Source organism: Elgaria multicarinata, chromosome 10 (genome assembly GCF_023053635.1).
Source record: "Elgaria multicarinata webbii isolate HBS135686 ecotype San Diego chromosome 10, rElgMul1.1.pri, whole genome shotgun sequence".
In the NCBI taxonomy this organism is placed as follows: domain Eukaryota; kingdom Metazoa; phylum Chordata; class Lepidosauria; order Squamata; family Anguidae; genus Elgaria; species Elgaria multicarinata.
In genome coordinates, this window is record NC_086180.1 from 15511210 (window position 1) to 15532029 (window position 20820).

At 44.2% G+C, this 20820-nt stretch overlaps 1 protein-coding gene across 1 annotated transcript in view; it reads right to left on the reverse strand.

The window, feature by feature from the left end:
- PRKG2 (protein kinase cGMP-dependent 2) overlaps positions 1–20820 on the reverse strand; it is an 85608-nt gene that overhangs the window by 52277 nt on the left and 12511 nt on the right. The window contains exons 3-4 of the mRNA XM_063136209.1: positions 9955–10121; positions 5299–5412 (exon numbers count right to left, since the gene is read on the reverse strand). Of these exons, the coding sequence (XP_062992279.1) occupies positions 5299–5412; positions 9955–10121 (281 nt within the window). The remainder of the gene's footprint in view (positions 1–5298; positions 5413–9954; positions 10122–20820) is intronic.

The window sequence follows — 20820 nt, forward strand, 5'->3', positions numbered from 1 at the left end:
ACCAGCTTCACACCTCGTTGGCTCTATTACATGGCTCTACATTGCAACTGCCTACCCCATGGCAATTTTCATCTGAAGGCAGCTTAAAAATACTGTAAATAAATAAAGGCAATTACCGACAGCATTTCAGAGTAAAAATGCAACAATAGCTCAGTGCTTTCCAAGGGAGTAGGTGAGATAGTGGAAGAGTATCTAACTTCAAATACTGCCAGTGGAGGCTGGTGGCTCCGATGTCTGTAGGGCGAAGCACCTTGGAAAGATCCTTTAGAGTTCTGACTGAAACCCGGAGGCATGATAGAGGTGTATGGTGCGGAGAATGTGGATAGGGAGATGTTTTTCTCCCTCTCTCAAAATACCAGACACCAAAGGGGTCATCCAATGAAGGTGGGAGATTCAGGACAGATAAAAGGAAGTACTTTTTCACACATCACAAGATGTGGTGATGGCCACCAGTTTGGATGACTTTAAAAGGGGATTGGATAAATTCCTGGAAGAGAAGGCTATCAGTGGTTACTAGTCCTGATGGTAGTGTGCCACCTCCAGTATTAGAGGCAGTAAGCCTATATGAACCACTTGCTGGGGAACATGGGTGTGAGAGTGCTGTTGCAGCATGTCCTGCTTTGATGGTCGATAGCTGGTTGTTGGCCACTGTGTGAACAGAGTGCTAGAATAGATGGACCCTCGGTCTGATCCAGCATGGCTCTTCTTATGTTCTTATTCACCACCCCACTGACATCGGACCCACTGAATACAGCCATCCTCCACGGTTCCTTACCCAGTGAAACATAGTATGGAATGGCATCTGGAATCTCCATAGAAACAGCAGCTATTTAGCACTGATATCCAAGATTACTAGGGGTATGATGCAGTGGTTAGAGCAGCCTTCCCCAACCTGGTGTTTTCCAGATGAGTGTGGACTACAACTCCCATCAGCCCCAGCCAACATGACTGAATTCAAGTCCTCCACTCTTATAAAGACTCCCAAGTGGGTAGCCTTTAGCCAGTTCTTATTCCTCAGCCTAGGTTATGCTGTAAGGTGGGAAATGGGATAACCCCCTGGTATGTCACCCTGAGCTTTTTACAGAAAGAACAGAACACAAGTAAAATGAAGGCCCTTACGGTAAGAAATAAATTTATTATTAATTATTATTAATTATTATTATTATTATTATTATTATTATTATTATAATATTTTGGAAGATTTCTTTACACATTCTGCAGATTTTTATCACCCTTGAGCATGTATTGGGTATACTTATGTATGCGGAAAAAACGAAACAAGCAGTGTCAATCAACAATGAAAGAACTTGATTGTTACTGCTAACGAACTAAAGCTGTTTTCTATGGAGAGTGTTGATTGCTACAGCAATCTTGACCCTTAGTAGGTTGCTAACATCTGGAGTACACTCCCCTCTCCTTGGGAGAAATCCACAAGCTCCCTTTTCTGACGTGACAATGTCAGAAATGAAAAAGAGGTCAGGGGTCCTGTATCTTTAACAGTTGAATAGAAAAGGGGATTTCAGCAGGTGTCATTTGTATGCATGCAGCCCCTGGCGAAATCCCCTCTTCATCACAACAGTTAAAGCTGCAGGAGCTCTGACCTCTTTTGTAGAGCGACCAGATACAAAAGAGGGCAGGGTTCCTGCAACTTTAACTGTTGTGATGAAGAGGAAATTTCACCAGGGGCTGCAGGCATGCAAATTTCACCTGCTGAAATTCCCTTTCCTATACAATTGTTAAAGGTATGGGAGCTCTGTCCTCCTTTTCATAGGATCACCCTAAATCTATAGAACCATTTTTAGGAGAACCAGACTTCTGCATAAGAGTTACTGAGCTGGTGCCATCCTGTATCTCTCCACTCCTTCTTCCTCATCCTTTCTACTATAATACCATCTCCATGCTGTACATGGTGGGGCAAAGAGAGGGAGACACAGAGCATAATCTCTTAGGGTGATGCCTCTCTTAGGGTGCTTCCAGACAGGTTCTTTTATTGTGCAGTCGCCCCCTCTCTTTCACGGAACAATACAGGGGGTCCAGATATCATCATGTTCTATTTGTAACCCTCCCATATTTTCCCAATGTTTCTTCAGTCTTTTATCTTACCATAAAAAAAAAATCTGTTAGGGAGGAAAAGATGGAATAGCTGCACAGTGGCTTTTGCTTAGTAGCTCTAAAAGCTGCCCATCTGGGAATCAGTGTGGTGTAGTGGCTAAGGTGTTGGACTGGGAATTGGGAGATCCAGGTTCTAGTCCCGACTCGGCTATGGAAGCCCACTGGGTGACTTTGGGCCAGTCACAGACTCTCAGCCCAACCTACCTCACAGGGTTGTTGTTGTGAGGATAACATGGAGAGGAGAAGGATTATGTACGCCGCCTTGGCTTCCTTGCAGGAAAAAGAGTGGGATATAAATGCAATAATAAATAAATAAAAATAAATAGGTGAAAAGCAGGTGAGCATTTGAGATTAACACACAAGGGGAGGATAGTCTCAGGATACCGAAAACAATTTTACTAATGAAACACCCGACGCGTTTTGGCCTCTTTCTTTATTGTTTGGCTTTCTTCAAAGGGCTGTAACAATACATATATGGAACATGAATGAGACAACACATGAATAAAATATTTTTTAACAATATGAAGAACACATTGCAAGGCTTGCATTGTTCCAGCCCTTTGGGAGGCCCAGTGATAAAGGAAGAGGCCGAAACGCGTCAGGCTTTTCATCAATGAAATTGTTTTCTGCATCCTGAGACTTAGGCCACAGCTAGACCTAAGGTTTATCCTGGGATCATCCAGGGTTCGCCCCTGCCTGAGCACTGGATCCCCTGTGTGTCACCTAGATGAACAGGTTTGACCCCTGGACGATCCAGGGATAAAGCTTAGGTCTAGCTATGGCCTAATTCTCTCCCTGCATATTCATCTGGGAGCATAGAAAGTCAGAGAAACACACAGTGTGCTTCCAGATGGATGGCTCCAACTGCTACCAGTCAAAAGTCATTGTGGAGCTATTCTGTCTTTCCCTCCTTAATGGGTTTTTTTTGGGGGGGGGCGTTTAGAAAAACGTCATTAGAAGAGGTGAAAAAAAGAGGGTTATAAATGGGAGGTGACATTTTCAGGAGGCCCTGTAAAATGCCATGAATGAAGCAAGGTGATTACACTATAAATGCCTCATTTGGAAGCACCCACAGTCATGCATATGTCCATTAAGACTGCAAAACCTGTGAAATAATTACTCACAAGTAAAAGCCAATGAGGTCCTTGAACTTGCCAGGATTTAACAACGCTGAAGATGTGCTTTGGATGTAGGCAAGAATGCTGACAAAGGCTGCAAATTAATATGCACCGAAAACTGCTCAAACCTGACTCGGAGCTGTAACTAGCTGACAACCCAGGAGCACTCCATGAAAAACAAAATGAAAAGAAAAAGGGAGGGTTGCAGCAGATAAACTAATCTGCATGGCACTGCCTCTTGCACGAGATTAGCAGAAATCGTCTTGCGCTGCTTTTCTGAATATGAATTGCATGTGATCAGCATTCCGAAGCTGTCAGCATTTGAAAACTGGGAATGGTGGTTACTTCAGAATAGCTAGCAGGAACTTCTGAGCAGACCTCATTCAGCCAAAGAGTCAAATGATCATAGTGCACTGATCAGGTCCTTCTATGTAACCTCCAGGGCTTTCACCTGTGACTCAATCAGAGAAACATGTTGCCAAGGGAAAACACTGGGTGGGCCTCAGCACCTTTCAGACGAGCCCCTACGTGCCCCACATCTCCTGTATCTGCCCTGGTTCTAGAATTGTAGAATCACAGAGTTGGAAGAGGTTATTTAGGCCATCGAGTCCAACCCCCTGCTGAGTTCAGGACTCCAGTCTATGGGCTCATCTACTCCAAGCAGGATATTTCACTATGAAGGAAAGGAAAGGGAAAGGAACCTCTCGTGCAAGCACTGAGTCATTACTGACTCTTGGAGGGATGCCAGCTTTCGTTGACATTTTCTTGGCAGGCCTTATAGTGGAGTGGTTTGCCATTGCCTTCCCCGGCCGTTATTACCTTTCCTCCAGCTAACTGGGTACTCATTTTACCGACCTCGGGAGGATGGAAGGCTGAGTCAACCCAAGCCAGCTGCCTGAAACCAGCTTCCGCTGAGATTGAACTGAGGCCGTGGGGAGAGTTTCAGCTGCAGAAATTGCTGCTTTACCGCTCTGTGCCACACGAGGCTTTCACTATGAAAGTGGTATATAAAAGGCAGGAGCCACACTACTGCTTTATAGCGGTATTGAAGTGCACTGCAGGATCTACACTACTGCCTTATAGTGGTAATGAAGTACACTGACAACTGGTGGGGCCCATTGACACATCTACCCCAAGCAGGATATAACACTATGAAAGTGGTATGAAAGCAGTATATGGTATGCGTCATGGGCCCCAACAGTTGTCAGTGCACTTCAATACCGCTATCAAGCAGTAGTATGGCTCCTGCCTTTTATATACCACTTTCATACCACCTACATAGTGAAATATCTGCTTGAGCCTAAGGAAGCATCCCTGACAGATGGATGTCCAGTCTTTGCATGAATACCTCCAGTGACAGAGAACTCACAGTCCCCCCAGGCAGTTGGTTCATAAGAACACAAGAAGAGCCCTGTTGGATCAGACCAAGGGTCCATCTAGTCCAGCGTTCTGTTCACACAGTGGCCAATCAGCTGTCGACCAGGAACCCACAAGCAGAACATGGGTGCAACAGACCATGTTCCCTAGCAACAAGTGTATACTGACTCATCAGATGGGGGGAAATTGCGGTTCCCAACTTTCAATTCTCTCCCCCCGCTCCTGTCCCACATCACTTCCTCTTTCCTCCTGGAGGAGAAAGAGGAAGTAAACAAAGACCACGTGGCCCATTCAGGGGCCGTTTTTATTGCGCCACTTTTCTTGCACACAACAGGAAACAGCGGCACATTCCATTTCCCCCCCAAAAAAGTCAGATTAAAAGGGGTCCATTTTGTGATGGAAAAGAAGGCAAGAAGGAGCGGGAGACGTACAGGAGGCCGATGGCGTCAGCTAAAGGACGCGTGAAAAACCGTGAGTGGGTAGTAGCGCGCGTACGATAAAATTTTCATCAAACCCCTTACTGCTTCTGATACTGGAGGTAGCACCAAGCCATCAGGACTAGTAGCCAAAAATTTTATGGTTCCTCCTTTTTGTCTTATCATAACATTTCCTCCTGTTCTTCTGTCAGTAAAGGGCAGTCTCTTAATTGTTTCCCTGCTTTTGCAATGTTTTGAGGAGAAAGTGCACACACCTTTCACAGAGGCTGTCCTCGTACAGTTGTATAAAATAGCCAACTCTCCAAAGGCTGTCCACACCGGAATCGACGAGAGAAGTTTGTTCTGCTGAAAGACCTCCAATCTGCCATCTGTGGGGGAAGGAAATAATCAAGAAGGTTATTTAATTATCATACAGACCAACACAGACACAAGTACGCTTGCTTCCTTGCTTCTGCAAGGCTCTATTAAAAAAAACATTTTTTAAAGAAGGGCAATTGCATTACATTTGGTATGCACTTACTTTTTTAAAATAATTACCACATTTGTATCTTGCCTTTTTCCCCTCTTGCAAGGAATCCAAGGCAGTTTACGGGCTCCTCCTCCTTTCCATTTATCCTCACAACAGACCTGTGAGGTAGGTTAGGCTGAGAGTCAGTGACTGGACCAAAGTCACCCAGTGAGCTTCATGGCTGAAGGAGACTACAACGTTCAACTCACTACATCGCATTGTCTCTCTAATTTGCGTCCCTTAGGTGCTATTGATCTCCAACAAGAACCCATAACTCAGGAGTAGATTGCATGCTTTGCACACAGACAGTCCTGCATTCAATCCCAGGCATTACCAGTTTTAAGGAAAGGATCAGGTAGAAAGTGATGGAGATCCTGGAAATGCCTCCCTCTGCCTGCAGTGCTGCAGAGATGCTTGGAAGCCAAAGCAGACAATGACCCCATTCAGACAACACACTAAACCATACTGCTTACCCACAAAATGGTTAATGGAATGCATTAATGCATTCCATTAACCATTTTGTGATTAAGCAGCATGGTTTAGCGTGTTGTCTGAATGAGGCCACTATTGAGTTAGATGGACCAATGCCCTGTCTCAGTATAAAATACCTCCATATATGTCAACAGAGGCATTACGCTCCACAGGTTGTCCTTGAGTTGTGCCTAATGTCACATTTACAGCAGAGTTATTGTCAAGGAGCGAGTAGTATGATTATTATTATTATTTATTTATATAGCACCAGCAACGATGAACCTTGAGCTGAGCGATATCGATGTGGTTGGATCAGATTAAGAACAGACGAAACTGTTTTATGCTGCTCCATCTAATTATTGTCTACACCAGTCTTCCCCAACCCAGTGCTCTCCAGATGTTTTGGCCTACAAGTCCCATCATACCTGCTCAAAAGCCATGCTTGCTGGGGCTGATGGCAGTTGTAGTCCAAAACATACATGGGGCACCAGGTTGGGGAAGGCTGGTCTACCCTGAATGACAGGGTTTTCTGGCAGAAGTCTCTTTCTAACCCTACCTGGAGCCTAGGATCTTTTGCACGCAAAGCAGGTGCTCTACTGCTGAACTGCAGCAGTTTTGACTCACTAAAATGAAACAATACGAAACAAAAAACAGCACCTTGAACCAAACAGGAAAACTCAATTTGATATTCCACCTCCAAATTGCTGACAGAACAAGATGCTCTTTGCACAATTTTCAAGATGTTATAAAGGTTCACATTTAAACCTATCCCTCAATAGGCCATTAGTTTCAAAGCTTTGGAGCAGCAAGAAGTAAAAGCTGTATTCCCTCTGGCTGGTTTGCAGAAGGACTGACCCTCCCAATCCATACAACCGCAGATTGTAAAACACACATATTCTTGGGGTGTGTGTGTGTGTGGAGGTCATATGGAATGGGAAAAGTTAGTCACTTCCGCAATACGGTATATGCCGCTGGACAGAAAAGCTGGTTAATCTAAAATGTTATCTAGTATATCAGCATCTGCGTGGACTAACCCTAGAGGTTTAGAGCAGGAGGCAAAGAGCATCATCAGATGAGGGAAAATAGTATTTCCTTACCGTCGCTTTCCTCACCACTTCTGTCCCATTATACTTCCTCTTTCTTCACACAGGGGTTAGAAAGAGGAAGTAAACAATGACCACATGGCCCATTCAGTGGGTGTTTTTATCGCGTGGCTTTTCCTGCACACAGCAGGAAAAGGTGGAACATATTGTTTCAAACCTCCCCCCCCCAAAAAAAACCTCCAGATTTACTGGGGCCTATTTTGTGATGGAAGAAGGCCAGAAGGAGCGGAAGGTGTGCGGGTGGAGGACAGTGGCATCTAAAAGCTGCGCAAAAAAGCGTGAGTGGGCAGTAATGAGCATGCAATAAAACGCTCATCTGATGATACTCAACGAACAAAGGCCAATGGATTAAATAGCCAACAGTTGAAAGCTCCTATATGAGCTTCGACCTCAGACTTTCAATGGATGCAGCAAGAGAAATTACAACCTCTCCATGAAAATTCTGCTTAGGGGAATTTCTTTTCTATGTTTTTATCGCTGTTGAAAAATGGATTTCATTAGTGTTAGCAATACTTTACCCCTTTCTGCATTCAAATCTTTATTTATTGCAACAGCTTAAGGTGAGATTTCATGTCCCAGAGAGCCCTAAACATACCTGTCCATTCCTTTATTGAGTGTAATTGCTCCTTTCAAGGTAAAACATTTAACAATTCACAGCATGCTATCCACAAAATAGCTATTTTTTATTTTATGATTTTGCTAAACATATCATCATTGTGGTAGCATTGGATGGAGTCGGTGAAAATTAGAGGTTAACATATTTGTGGGAAAGGACAGCTTTGCAATGCCACATTCCTGTGAGCCATTTTCTCTCTAATATTGATTTCAGTGGCTTAATTAGGACTAAGTCAATTCAGCTATTGACTTCACTGGAACAATGGGAGTTTAAGTGAATTGAGGGTCAAACGAAACATGATGGTGGGAGCTGTACTTATTTAGTCACATATCTTGCATCAATTCACATACAAAGTGTGGGGCTAAATAATAATAATAATAATAATAATTTCTATCCCGCCTTTTGTCCAATGCTGGGCCTCAGTATGAGACCAAGAGGGCAGGGCTCCTGCAGCTTTAACTGCTGCGATGAAGACACCTGCTGAAATTCCCTTTTCTATACAACTGTTAAAGATCCCTGTCCTCTTTTCCATATGGTCACCCCCATCAAGTGCACAATCCTATGCATGTTTAGACAGAACTAAAGTCCTACAATTCCCAGCAAGCTGGGCTGGGACATGCTGGGAATTGTAGGACTTTTATTCTGTCTAAACATGTAAAGGATTGCACCCTGAGTGGTCTTTCAGCAGGGTTGATGGAACAGCCCTGCTTCCCCCCTTATTTCCCTGTGTTGCACCCTGCAGGAATGATTGCTGGAGGTGACAGTTGAGGGAAGAACCTCATGGAAGGCAGTCTTTCAGCAGGGGCTTTAAAACCTTTTATTTTGAGCTGCGGACGATATGGATTATTGACTCTCTAAGGCCTCTGCAGCCCACTGTAAGGCTGGGAACATAAGAACTTTCTGGCTGGATCAGATCAAAGGACCGCCTAGCCTAGCACTACGAAAGTGGCCGGCCAGGTGTCCAGGCATAAGTCCAGCAAGATGCTCATGGTCAAGGCTTGATGGATCTAGCAATCATAGACAAACAAAAAAAGTCATAGCTGCCTCCGTCATGCTCTGCTTGTGAGCATCTTTGGGAGTGGAGGGGGAGATGGCCATGCTGACTGGGAATGATGGGACTTGCAGTCCAAAACATCTAGAGGGCAGCATGTTGGGGAAGACTGCTTTGTTTTATAGAATTGTTGCAAGAAGGCACTTCAAACCGAATATACATTATTATTACAAGTACTAAATAATTTTCCATGTAGTCATCGGTAATAGTTGATGCAACCTGCAAAACTAGTTAGCTGGTATAGCAGTGGAAGCTGGTGGTTCTTATGTCAGTGGGGGGCGGGGAATCCGCTTTGGGTTTCAGTCAGAACCAGTCAGCCTAAAGGAGCTATCGGACTGACGTCGGAGCCACCGGCCAGCACTTCGTAATAGCTAAGTAGAACCTCCACATTCAGACACAGCCTACAGTTGCTGAGGGAGGGGTGCACAACACCAGACTACCCAGGAGCTATCTGGCAGGCGTGTTTGGGAAACCAGATTCTAGATTAGATGTGTCGTTGGTCTGATACCAGTAGGGCTCATCTTAGGCCTTAGCTAGACCTACTGTAAAGTCCGGGAGAGAGGAAGGGTGACCTCACGTTGTGAATAACGCGAGATCCTGCGCCCGTTTACACGTAAGGCACGACGACCTCAAGAAGAGAGGCGTCGCGCCTGCCATTTTTTAATTTTTAAAGGGCATAAAGTAAATTTTTGTTTTTTTAAAAAAATTGATTTCCCCGTTCCCCACCCTAGTCCCGATGGGCGCAGCGCTCCTGAGGCTCTGCGTGAGTAATCATGTGGAGCCGGCTCAAGCCGCAGCAACGGAAAAAGTGGGCCCAAAGTGTAGGGCTGTATCCCGGGACCAGGGAGGGATGATCCCTCCCTGATCCCGGGATCCCCTGTGCATCATTTGGATGCACAGGGACGATCATAAAGGCTGGTCTAGCTAAGGCCTTACATTGACACGTTAAAAGTGCCTTCGCCAACCTACTGCTCTCTAGATGCCTTGGACTACAAACTTCCATCAGCCCCAGCCAGCAGGGCCAATGGTCAAGCACAATGTAAGTTGTAGTCCAAAGTATCTGGAGAGCACCCGGTTAGGGTAGTCTGCGTGAAAGCGAAGACTTAGCAGCGCAATTCCCAGCAACCGTTATTTAAACGCGCAAGTGAAATGGCTACTAACCTGCCAGTACAAATATATGGTTGCCAGGCTCCCCTTGCTTGATTATATAGCTCCCCTGCTGGTACGTCCTTCCATACATACATTCTACCATATCTCTGATCTGCTGCGGGTCCAGCCTCTTCAGAAATTGGTTTCTGCTCAGAGCATCCGTGATTAGCTTTTTCTCACTTGTATTCAGCAGACCAAAGAGAGGGGGAGAAAAAGAGAGAAAGGCAAAGTCAGATTCATTTGCAGCACATGAATGAACTGTATTATACACAACAGATTGCTCCATCATGGTATTTACAGCCACTTTTTTCAGTTACAAACTTAAGTGTTCAGCAAGTAGGAAGCTGCCTTATATTAAGTCAGACTATTTGTCCATCCAGCCCAGAATTCCCTACACTAACTGGCAGCAGCTCTCCAAGGACCCAGGCAGGGGTCTTTCCCATCACCGTCTCCCTGGGTCTTTAAACTGGGCATGCCGTAGATTGAGCCCAGTGATGTGGGGGTAGAATGCTTTCTGGAATTTTTTCCACTACTATATTTTTCTATGGAAAATTTTCCAATTAACACATATAACTCATCAGTAAGTTAGAGAGCAATCTTATAGTCCCTGGGCAAAATCCCAGGGACCGTAAGATTGTCCGGATTCCCCCCTCCAACCTGGGAAAGGGAGTGTTCTGCTGGCCAGGGAGGGGAGGAAACCAGAAAGGCCAGGATGCGATTTACCCTGAATCTCTTCCAGCCTCATTCCCTCCCCCTTCAATACACCCCCTGTAGATGGGCTGAAAAGCACATTTAAATTAAGGAGATCTAGGGGGAGGCAAAGATCAGTTCCCCCATTCTTCCTGCCCTGTTGGCTTCAGCCTGGCAGGGCAAAGGAATCTTGGAAGCCTCCGAGTTTGGGAGCTTCTGAGCAAAAACAATACAAGTCAAATTCATCAACTGGAATGGATACAATGGCAGTCAAATCTAAAATCAAAGGGCAGTATCCACACGTGCGGAACGGCCTACTAGTGCATCAGGAACTAGAGGTGGGAAACTAGCATTCCTACTCAGTTCTGGAATAGGGAAGGTACCTGCCCGGATCTGGAAATAAGTGTTTCCACTTGTTCCTAAGATTGTTTGAAGAACAGGATTCGAAGTTCCTATTGCACTAGCAGTGGGTCTCACAGGTGCAACAGTGGTAGTGGAGGCTCAGCAGTACTACCCAAAGTTATAATAAACTTTTTTTTCAGCTAACAATCCCTAGGAAGCACATCGATTTAAGGTGTTTTCAGACGGATGGCTGCTAGCGCTACTGATCAAATATATTGTGCTGCTATTCCATCTTTTACTTCGTAAAAGATTTTCTGTAGTAAGAAAAAACACAGAAGCTGCAGTGGAAAAACATGAGAGGGCGGCAAATGGAAAACAAAGATAACTGGACCCTCCATACCGAAGGAAAGAGCAGCAAGAGAGGAAGTTGGCCCAATGTAGAGCTTGGGACTAATTTTAATTTGGGATGTGGCGTTGGACCAAAGGCTTAATGGGAAATGAGAAGGGCAGAGGAGCAAGATGGCATCACACAGGTGTTATGGGATATAGGCGGGATAATGGTGAAGGGAAAGGCCAGGGCTTGATAAAGTAGAGGCAAGGTCAAGAGAAGGTTCTTTGTTAGTTAGAAAAACTTTGCAGAACAAAATTAGTTTTGAGAAAGGGAACGACCTTGGCAGAAAGAAGAAAGAAGCTGTTCAGTACATAGGAAGCAGTGTGGCAGAACTCTCAAAGGCAAGAGTTGGAGGAGAGAATAAAAGGGGGCGTTGACAGCAAGCCTAGTTTTCACAAAACACTGAAAGATAGAAAGGGAATCACGGAACAAAAGAGATCATCAGGAAACGAGAGGATAAAAAGTAAAGAAATGGAGCATGGAAGTTATGTGGCGAACAAAACTTGGTGAATGCTGAGCTTCAAACTGCATTCCTACATCCACTTACCTGGGGCTTACTTCAGAGTCGATATTTATAGGGAAGCAGCTGCAATCCTATAAATATCTGAGTTGAAGCTAAGTGCAAAAGAGTGGCTTAAAAAGAGGGAAGGACATACATCTCTATCATAAAATTTTATTTTATTTCAAAATAAAGGTAGCAGAATAAAAGAAACATGCGTGATAATAAATAAGATCACCAAAGAAGCAAAGGAATTCACTAATTAAAATTCTTAGTCTATAACCGATACGCTTATGGAACATCTACAGTAAAACGGACTGAGTAGAAGCTCAATATCTAATGAAAGAGTAAAAATGCAATTTATACAGGTTATAAAAGGAGTGTGTGTGAGTGTGTGTTATTTTGTGTTTATGTGTGTATTAGTCAGAAATATATATATATAGGCAACTGTACTTATTTGGGATTTGATCACAGGTGTGAAGTGCTTCAACATAGGAAATAAATGGAAATCGTGGTGCCATAACAAAATTAAGTAACAGGGTAAATCCAGAGTACATTTCAGCAGGTGTCATTTCAATGCAGGCAGCACCTGGTGAAACTCCCTCTTCATCACAACAGTTAAAGCTGCAGGAGCCCTGCCCTCTTTTGTATCTGGTCAAGAAGGCAAGGGTCCTGCAGCTTTAGCTGTTGTGATGAAGAGGGAATTCCACCAGGTGCTGCATGCATACAAATGCACCTGTTGAAATTCCCTTTTCTACACAATTGTTAAAGATACAGGAGCCCTGTCCTCTTTTCCATTTGGTCACCCTATCTAAACATGCATAGGATTGCACCCTAATAGTCCCTGGAAAGGGGAGCGGAGAAACAAGTACACACATCATGTTTAGTTTGGGCCTAAATGTAGGCGATTCCTCCACAGCTTGACAGTATCAGTATGCAAGAAGCAATGCAGCTATTCAAGGCAGCTATCATTAAAATTATCCCCCAAAGACAGCATCACATACGCTTGCAAACTAACTACTATTATCTATGCTGCCATGATAATTATGACAAAAGACCAGAGCTATGAAGCAAAGGCAATTCCAGAAATGGGCGTGGGGGTGGTAGGGACTTGATAAGGAAGGCAAAGTGTTTGAGGAAGATCTCAGCAATACCAGGCAACAAATAATATGAAAACAAGGAATTAAAAATAAACTAATGTGAATGTAATTTTAAAAGAAAATTAGAAGACTGCAATTTGCTGGCTCCATTATGGGATCCTTGGAACAGAACTTGGGCAGGGTTGCTGCTGTTGTAATTTATGATTTGTAGAATTTGGGTCAAATTGTGTGGTTCCATCAGAATACTATTCTAAAACTGCAGGCAGATTTACTGACATCAGCTTTGCTTTAATCAAGTTACCGTACATTGATACAGAAGTAGTGTTTTTGTATTCACAAGGCCAAAGCCACAAGGCTTCAGCATTCTTGCACTATGTTAAGCTTTTCAGGGCAAACCATCTCCTATGCTCACATGTGCTCACATAAAAACATCAGATGACTCCTGCAGAGATCAGACAAAAAGTCCATCTAAGTCCAAGATCCTGTTTCTCACAATGGTAGGGTGACCATATGGAAAGGAGGAACAGGGCTCCTGTATCTTTAACAGTTGCATAGAAAAGGAAATGTCAGCAGGTGTCATTTCAATGCATGCAGCACCTGGTGAAATCCCCTCTTCATCACAACAGTTAAAGCTACAGGAGTTATACTGCAGGGACCATACAAAACGGGGCAGGGCTCCTGCAGCTTTAACTGTTGTGATGAAGAGGGGAATTTCAGCAGGTGCTGTATGCACACAAAAGACACCTGCTGAAATTCCCTTTTCTATGCAACTGTTCAAGATACAGGAGCGCTGTCCTCCTTTCCATATGGTCACCCTACACGACGGCCAACTAGAGGCTTCCAAAAAAACCCCACAAACAAGACACAGTAACAACTGCCTTGATGATCCCAGCAGCTGCTATTCAGAGACACCAAACATTAGAGGTTGCTTATAGTCATCAATGACAAATAGCCATTGATAGATCCTCATGCACCTGTCTAATCTCCTTTCAAAGCCATCTAACCCAGCGGTCATCAATTCCTATGGCAGTGAGTTCCACAACACACATTGCCATGAAGAGCCAGTGTGGTGTAGTGGCTAGAGCATTGGACTGGGAACCAGGAGACTCGGGTTCTAGTCCCCACTCTGCCATGGAAGCTCACTGGGCGACTTTGGGCCAGTTACAGACTCTCAGCCCAACCTACTTCACAGGGTTGTTGTTGTGAGGATAAAATGGAGAGGAGGAGATTCCTTGGAGGAAAAAAAGGCGGGATATAAATGTAATAAGTAAATAAATAAAATAAATAAAAAAGAACTTCCTTTCTCTGCCCTGAATCTTTTGCTGGTCAGTATCACTAGAGGACTCTGTTATGTATTTATTTACAATATTTTACCCTGTTTTTCAGCTAAATTAAAAGGCTCCCAGAGTGGCTTAATAATGAGAAAGTGCCTGCCCTCGGCCTACAATCCAAAAGACATAACACAAAAGGAAAAGTAAGCAAAACTCATGAGGAAAGATGGAGAAAAAACTCTCTACTTTTCCTCCACACCATGCATAATTTCACAAACCTCTATCATGTTCCTTTCTAGCCAGCCTTTTTCTAAACTAAGATACCCCAAATGATGTACCTTTCCTTGAAAGGAAGATACTTGAGTCCCCTGATCATTTTGATGGCACTGCAACAAATTCCTGCGGCCTGTGTCAGTTGTGGCCATCCATGCTCTATGAAGCACACACTCTGTGATCCCATTAAACTGTGACATTCAACCATCTTTTAACTTACTCAACTGCAAATGAGCAGATCCGAATCCATGACTAACTCGCAGGGCAACCTTTGCCCCTGGAAATCCATGTTATCATTATCGCCTGAGAGCTTATCTGCCTAACGAAGCATATCTTAACACAGCGCTCTGGAAACCTCCAAGGTCTCTTCACACTTGGATTCATAAAGCAAAGTAAAACTGTCCCAGAGAACTAAGCTTTACAGGAAGATCTCTGAAGGCCATCCCAAAGAATGAATGATCACTTCCCTTTAAGCGGCTTGATTTATTACCTTTATTACCTGAACAGCAAGCTTGAAAATGAAGGATGGCAGTGATAAAAGGCTAGAAAAAGAAGGCCAGAGGCGTAGTAATCATCATATTTGCAGGCTGAAAAGGAAAGCTTAGGCGTGTAGGTGCTCCCTAGCAAACCATGCTGTAAATAGGTCACAATGTTCCGTAGAAAACAAATTTCATCAGCACAGGCTAGCCCATACCACCATGTGTTATTTCTAAGGAATACTTAATTAGACCCAAATATTAAAAAAATTCCACAGAGTTTGGCCAGTACACTGGATATGTTTTCTTCAGGGATCAATTCAGGCGACTTCACTTTCAAATTGGGAAGGCGTTTATCCGAAAATGGCCCCTGAAGACTGTAGGAGAATTTTGTTGTTCCCAGTTATGCTGTTTGTGTGACTTCATTTCTCCATCTTTATTTTCTTCTGTGCTGTTTTGCTAGTATATTAAAAACGCGATGAAATAAAAACAGAGATAAGGCCCCCAAGGGAAGGCCTGTTTCTGAATGGTGTAATTTGTAAGATTGGAGCATGGCCAATTTTAGACCAAAGCCTCCCCACACAAAATTGAGTTATACTCATGAAACAGGAGCCACTGCTGTACTGGGTCTCTTCTCTATGACCCAAAAGTAGCATCAAAAGCCCTGGGACAGCATTGGCCCATATGCTGCTGCTGCTGTAGGGAGGATTGGCCTTGCTCAGGCTACTCTCATGGGGCCCAGGCCTTCTCATGTTACCTTAGCAACAGCTGGGGCAACAACTCTCACACTGCAAAGCTAATGTAAGAAGGGCCCCTGAAACCCTTCTTAGGGGGACCGCAGCTCAGTGCTAGCGCACCCACTTTGCATGCAGAAGGTCCCAGGTTCAATCCTTGGCATCTGCACGCAGGGCAGCGAAACTCCTGCCTGAAACCCTGGAGAGCTGCTGCCAGTCAGTGTCGATAATGGACCAAAGGTCCGAGTCAGTATAAGACAGATTCCTAGATTCCTATGTAATTTTAATCTTAGTATGAGAGGGCCTTAGCTCAGTGGTAGAGCACCTTCTTTGCATAAGATCATAACGGGCTCGGAATAATGGGCTTAAGTTACAGGAAGCCCGATTCCGGCTGAACATCAGGAAAAACGTCCTGACTGTTAGAGCAGTATGACAATAGAACCAATGACCTAGCCAGGTTGTGGGGTCTCCCACACTAGAGGCCTTCAAGATGCAGCTGGACAGCCATCTGTCAAGTATACTTTAATGTGGATTCCTGCAATGAGCAAGGGGGCTGGACTTGATGGCCTTATAGGCCCCTTCCAACTCTACTATCCTATGATTCTAAGAAGAGCCCAGCTGGATTAGACCAAGGCCACAGCTAGACCTAAGGTTTATCCTGGGACCATCCAGGGTTCACCCCTATCTGAGCACTGGATCCCCTGTGTGTCACCTAGATGAACAGGTTTGACCCCTGGACGATCCAGGGATAAACTTTAGGTCTAGCTATGGCCCAAGAGTCCATGTAGTCCAGCATTTTGTTCACACAATAGTAGCCAACCAGCTGTACCTGGGAAACTCACAAACAGGACAGGAGTGCAACTATACCCTCCCACCTAAGTTCTCCAGCAACTGGTGTTCATAGGCATTCCTGGAGGGGGATCATTTATGGGAGAAGATGCTCTCTTATGCAGCAGTCACCAGCCTTTTCACACCTCGGAGCAAATAACCAAAGATCTCTGGGTGATGTACAATACAATTCTTGACTGGAAAGACCTTCAAATAGAGGACTGCCCTTTGTGAAGTAGGACACATGGCCACTCTGTGCTGCCATCCTTGGTTCCTATAAGAACATAAGAGCCCTGATGGATCAGGGTTCATCTAGTCCAGCATTCTATTCACACAGTCACCAACTAGCTGCCCACAGGAAACCCAAAACAGGTCATGAGTGCAACAGCACTCTCCTACCCATGCTCCCCAGTAACTGGTGTACATAGGCTTATTGCCTCTGATACTAGAGGGAGTATATGGAAACTACAGTAGCATTCTGAAAGCCCAAGGTTTGATCCCCAGCATTTCCAGACAGGTCAGGAAAACTCCTGACAGAAACCCTGCCAGCCAGTGTTGACACTATTGAACTAGGCCAATGGTCTAAGGCAATTTTCTATAGCCCATGAGAAAAATATCTTATGTGCATGGTTACAGGGCCAGCTCAGGTGCAATCTTTTGAGGATTTCGAGAACACTATCCTGAGAAGAATATTATGCCACCACTTTCCCAGGGATTTTCATTTTAATGCATAGTTACACCTGCCCTTTAAGCCCCACAATCAATGCATCCGTCTATCTCCAGGACGGCATTTTATCAGCCATATATCAAGCCTGTTATTCAGATCACTATATTTTATAGAGATGAACTGTTAGATTTGCATCACTACTGTAAATCATTCTGGTTTAAATGAAGGTAATGTACAACCAGGCCAGCTTTCCCTGGTGCCCTACAGAAGTTTTGGACTACAACTCTCACCATCCTCAGATAGCATAGGGATGATGAAATTTGTAGTCCAACAGATCTTGAAGGCACCAGGTTTGGAAGGCTGCATATGCACAGGGGGAAAAGGCCACAGCTGAGTGCTAGAAATCTCTTCATTGGCTTCCAATTCACTTCAGAATCCAATATAAACTTCTCCTGTTGACCTACAAAGCTTTTCACTGTCTAGCTCCTTCTATCTCTCATCTCACACTATTGCCCCGCTTGTGCTCTTCGCTCCTCTGATGCCATGTTTCTCGCCTGCCCAAGGGTCTCTACTTCCCTTGCTCGGCTTCGTCCATTTTCTTCTGCTGCCCCTTATGCCTGGAACGCTCTTCCAGAACATTTGAGAACTACAAGTTCAATCGCAGCTTTTAAAGCTCAGCTAAAAACTTTTCTTTTTCCTAAAGCTTTTAAAACTTGATTTTGTTCTGACTTTATACTGTTAGTTTTACCCTACCCAGTGCCTGTTTACCCTACCCTGTGCCTGTTTGCATTCTCTTCCCCTCCTTATTGTTTTATTATGATTTTATTAGAATGTAAGCCTATGCGGCAGGGTCTTGCTATTTACTGTTTTACTCTGTACAGCACCATGTACATTGATGGTGCTATATAAATAAATAAATAATAATAATAATAATAATAATAATAATAATAATAACGTACATTTTTCATCTACAAGGTCTGCAGCATTTCTATTTAGAACACAGCCAACAACAGGAAGCATCAAAAGTAGGCAAAACCAAAAATAATACAAGATCACACAAGTGCCAGTTTATTTTTCCCCACTTGCCCATCTTGTGTAACCTCCTTCCTCAGGGGTTCCATACACAAAGCAGAAAGTTCTTGTCACTGCACATTCTACCTCCAAAACATGGATCATGTAGCAGAATTGGAAAGAGCCTGTGTGGTATAGTGGTTAGTGTTAGACTTGGACTCAGGCGATCTGGGTTCTATTCTCCACTCACTGGGTGACGAGAATGCAGGATGCGGAATAATGGGCTCAAGTGACAGGAAGCCAGATTCTGGCTGGACATCAGGAAAAACTTCCTGACTGTTAGAGCAGTACGACAATGGAACCAATGACCTATTTATTTTATTTTTATTTATTACATTTCTATACCGCCCAATAGCCGGAGCTCTCTGGGCAGTTCACAAAAATTAAAACCATTCAAAGTATAAAACAACAGTATAAAACCATAATATAAAATACAATATAAAAGCTCAGGTGAGAGCTTTTATATTGTATAAAATATAAGGGAGGTGGTGGGCTCTCCCATACTAGAGGCAGCTGGACAGCTATCTGTCAGGGATGCTTTAAGGTGATTCCTCCATTGAGCAGGGGGCTGGACTCGATGGCCTTATAGGCCCCTTCCTACTCTACTATTCTATGATTCTATAACTTTGGGACAGTCACTGACTGACTCTCAGGCTAACCTACTTCACAAGGTTGTTGTGAAGATAAAATGGAGAGGACGAGGGCCATGTAAGCCATCTTCAGCTCCTTGAAAGAGGAAAAGTGTGGGATATGAATGTAATATATAAAGCAATATCATCAGTACGGAGTTGAAGCATATGGACATGACATAAGAGAGTTCCACATCTATTTTGGAGTTGCATAAAAGATCTAAGGGGAAGTGAAACCTGACGAAGCCCTTCAGCCCCATAGCCAACCCAAGAGTGCCCCCTTCTGTGATATAGAACTCCCCTTCGCCCCAAAGTCTCAGCTATTCAAAACCGCTCTTTGGTCTGATCCACTACATCACAACCTGTACTAATGAACCAAACATTTTGTTCCGTTTCCCCAAATGATTACTTTCCTAACAATTTCCCACCCCACTCATCTCCAGCTATTCAATTGGTAATTGTTATTTGCATTGGTGTACTTTATTTATTGCAGAGAACATAAAGAAACATTAACTTCGTTAGAGGGCCGTCTGGTGCAGTTACTTTCTCCCTATAACTGTTGATTGATAGCACAACTATCACCAAGTTTGTTGTGCTTCCCCATTAGATTTACTCAGGGTAATAATTAGTGGGCATATAATCATTCACAATAAGAATTCAACTCCATTACACAATATTAAATTGGAAAAAGAAATTGCAAGGTTCAAACATCGAGAGCAGAAAGAGAAATGGAAAAGGAATTGCAGTGAGGAATAAATAGAAGCAAAGATGTTAAAGACATAATCCTCAGCAAAATTCTTCTTTGTAAACCCACTGGCATAAATAGGAGTTGTGTAAGGAAATGATGGTGCTCAAACACTTCATTGTACTTGTGAAAATCTCATAGAAATGGAAGAAATTGGGATCAAGCCTAGGGTTGTTGCAAGCGTCCAACTGGGTTCATGAGGGCAGCGGACCCCACCCCCCACGTCCAGCCCTCATACCCAGTTGGCTGCGCTTAGTGTGACCATGAATCTGTATCTGAAAGCCCCCATGTTAGAGCTCAGTAACCGCCCATTCTGGCTTCTGGCATTGCACCCTTTCCTCCCCTGAGTCAATGGCAGCCGCCATTAACTTGGGAGGGGGAAGTGTGCGATTTCCAGAGCCTCCGGAAATTGAACATTTCCTCCTTTTGCTTTAATGGTGGCCGCCATAAGTGTGGAAGGAGAAAATGTAGAATTTCTGGAGGTTCCAGAAATCACGCATCACACACTCCCACGCTAATGGGGGCCTTAAGGGCCTTATTAATTCAATGAGGCCTTTAAGTCCCACATTAGCGCAGGGGAGAATGCGCAAACCTTTACCCTTGCATTAAGGCCCCATTGGCACAGGGCGGGGAGCGCGATTTCTGGAGCCTCCGTAAATTTTGCATTTCCCCCTTCCATACTAATGCCGTCCGCCATCAACACAGGAAGCCACGCAGGCAATTGCAGAAGTACGGAGGCTCAAGCGGCCCAGCTCATGGGGGCAGACTGGACCCAACTCTTCAAAGAGAAGATACCTTCAAATAGAGGACTGTCCTCTGTAAAGTAGGACAAATCCACCCTATGCCCCAGGCTTAATTTGTAAATGGGGCAGACACATGAAAAAAAACCTTCAACCTGTTCATCAGGGATAGCTTAACCATTCTGATCCATGCGCTGGTAACCTTGAGACTGGGCTTCTCTAATGCCCTCTTTGTGGGGCTGCCCTTGGGGCCACTTTGGAAGATGCAGCTAAGTGCAGAATGCTGCAGCAAAGCTGTTGAATTGAGTGTTTTGCCATAATACCTGTGCTAAAAGAGCTGCACTGGCTGCCGGTTTGCTACCGAGCCAGGTTCAAGGTATTACTATTGACATATAAATCCCTAAACAACTGAGGATCAGGTT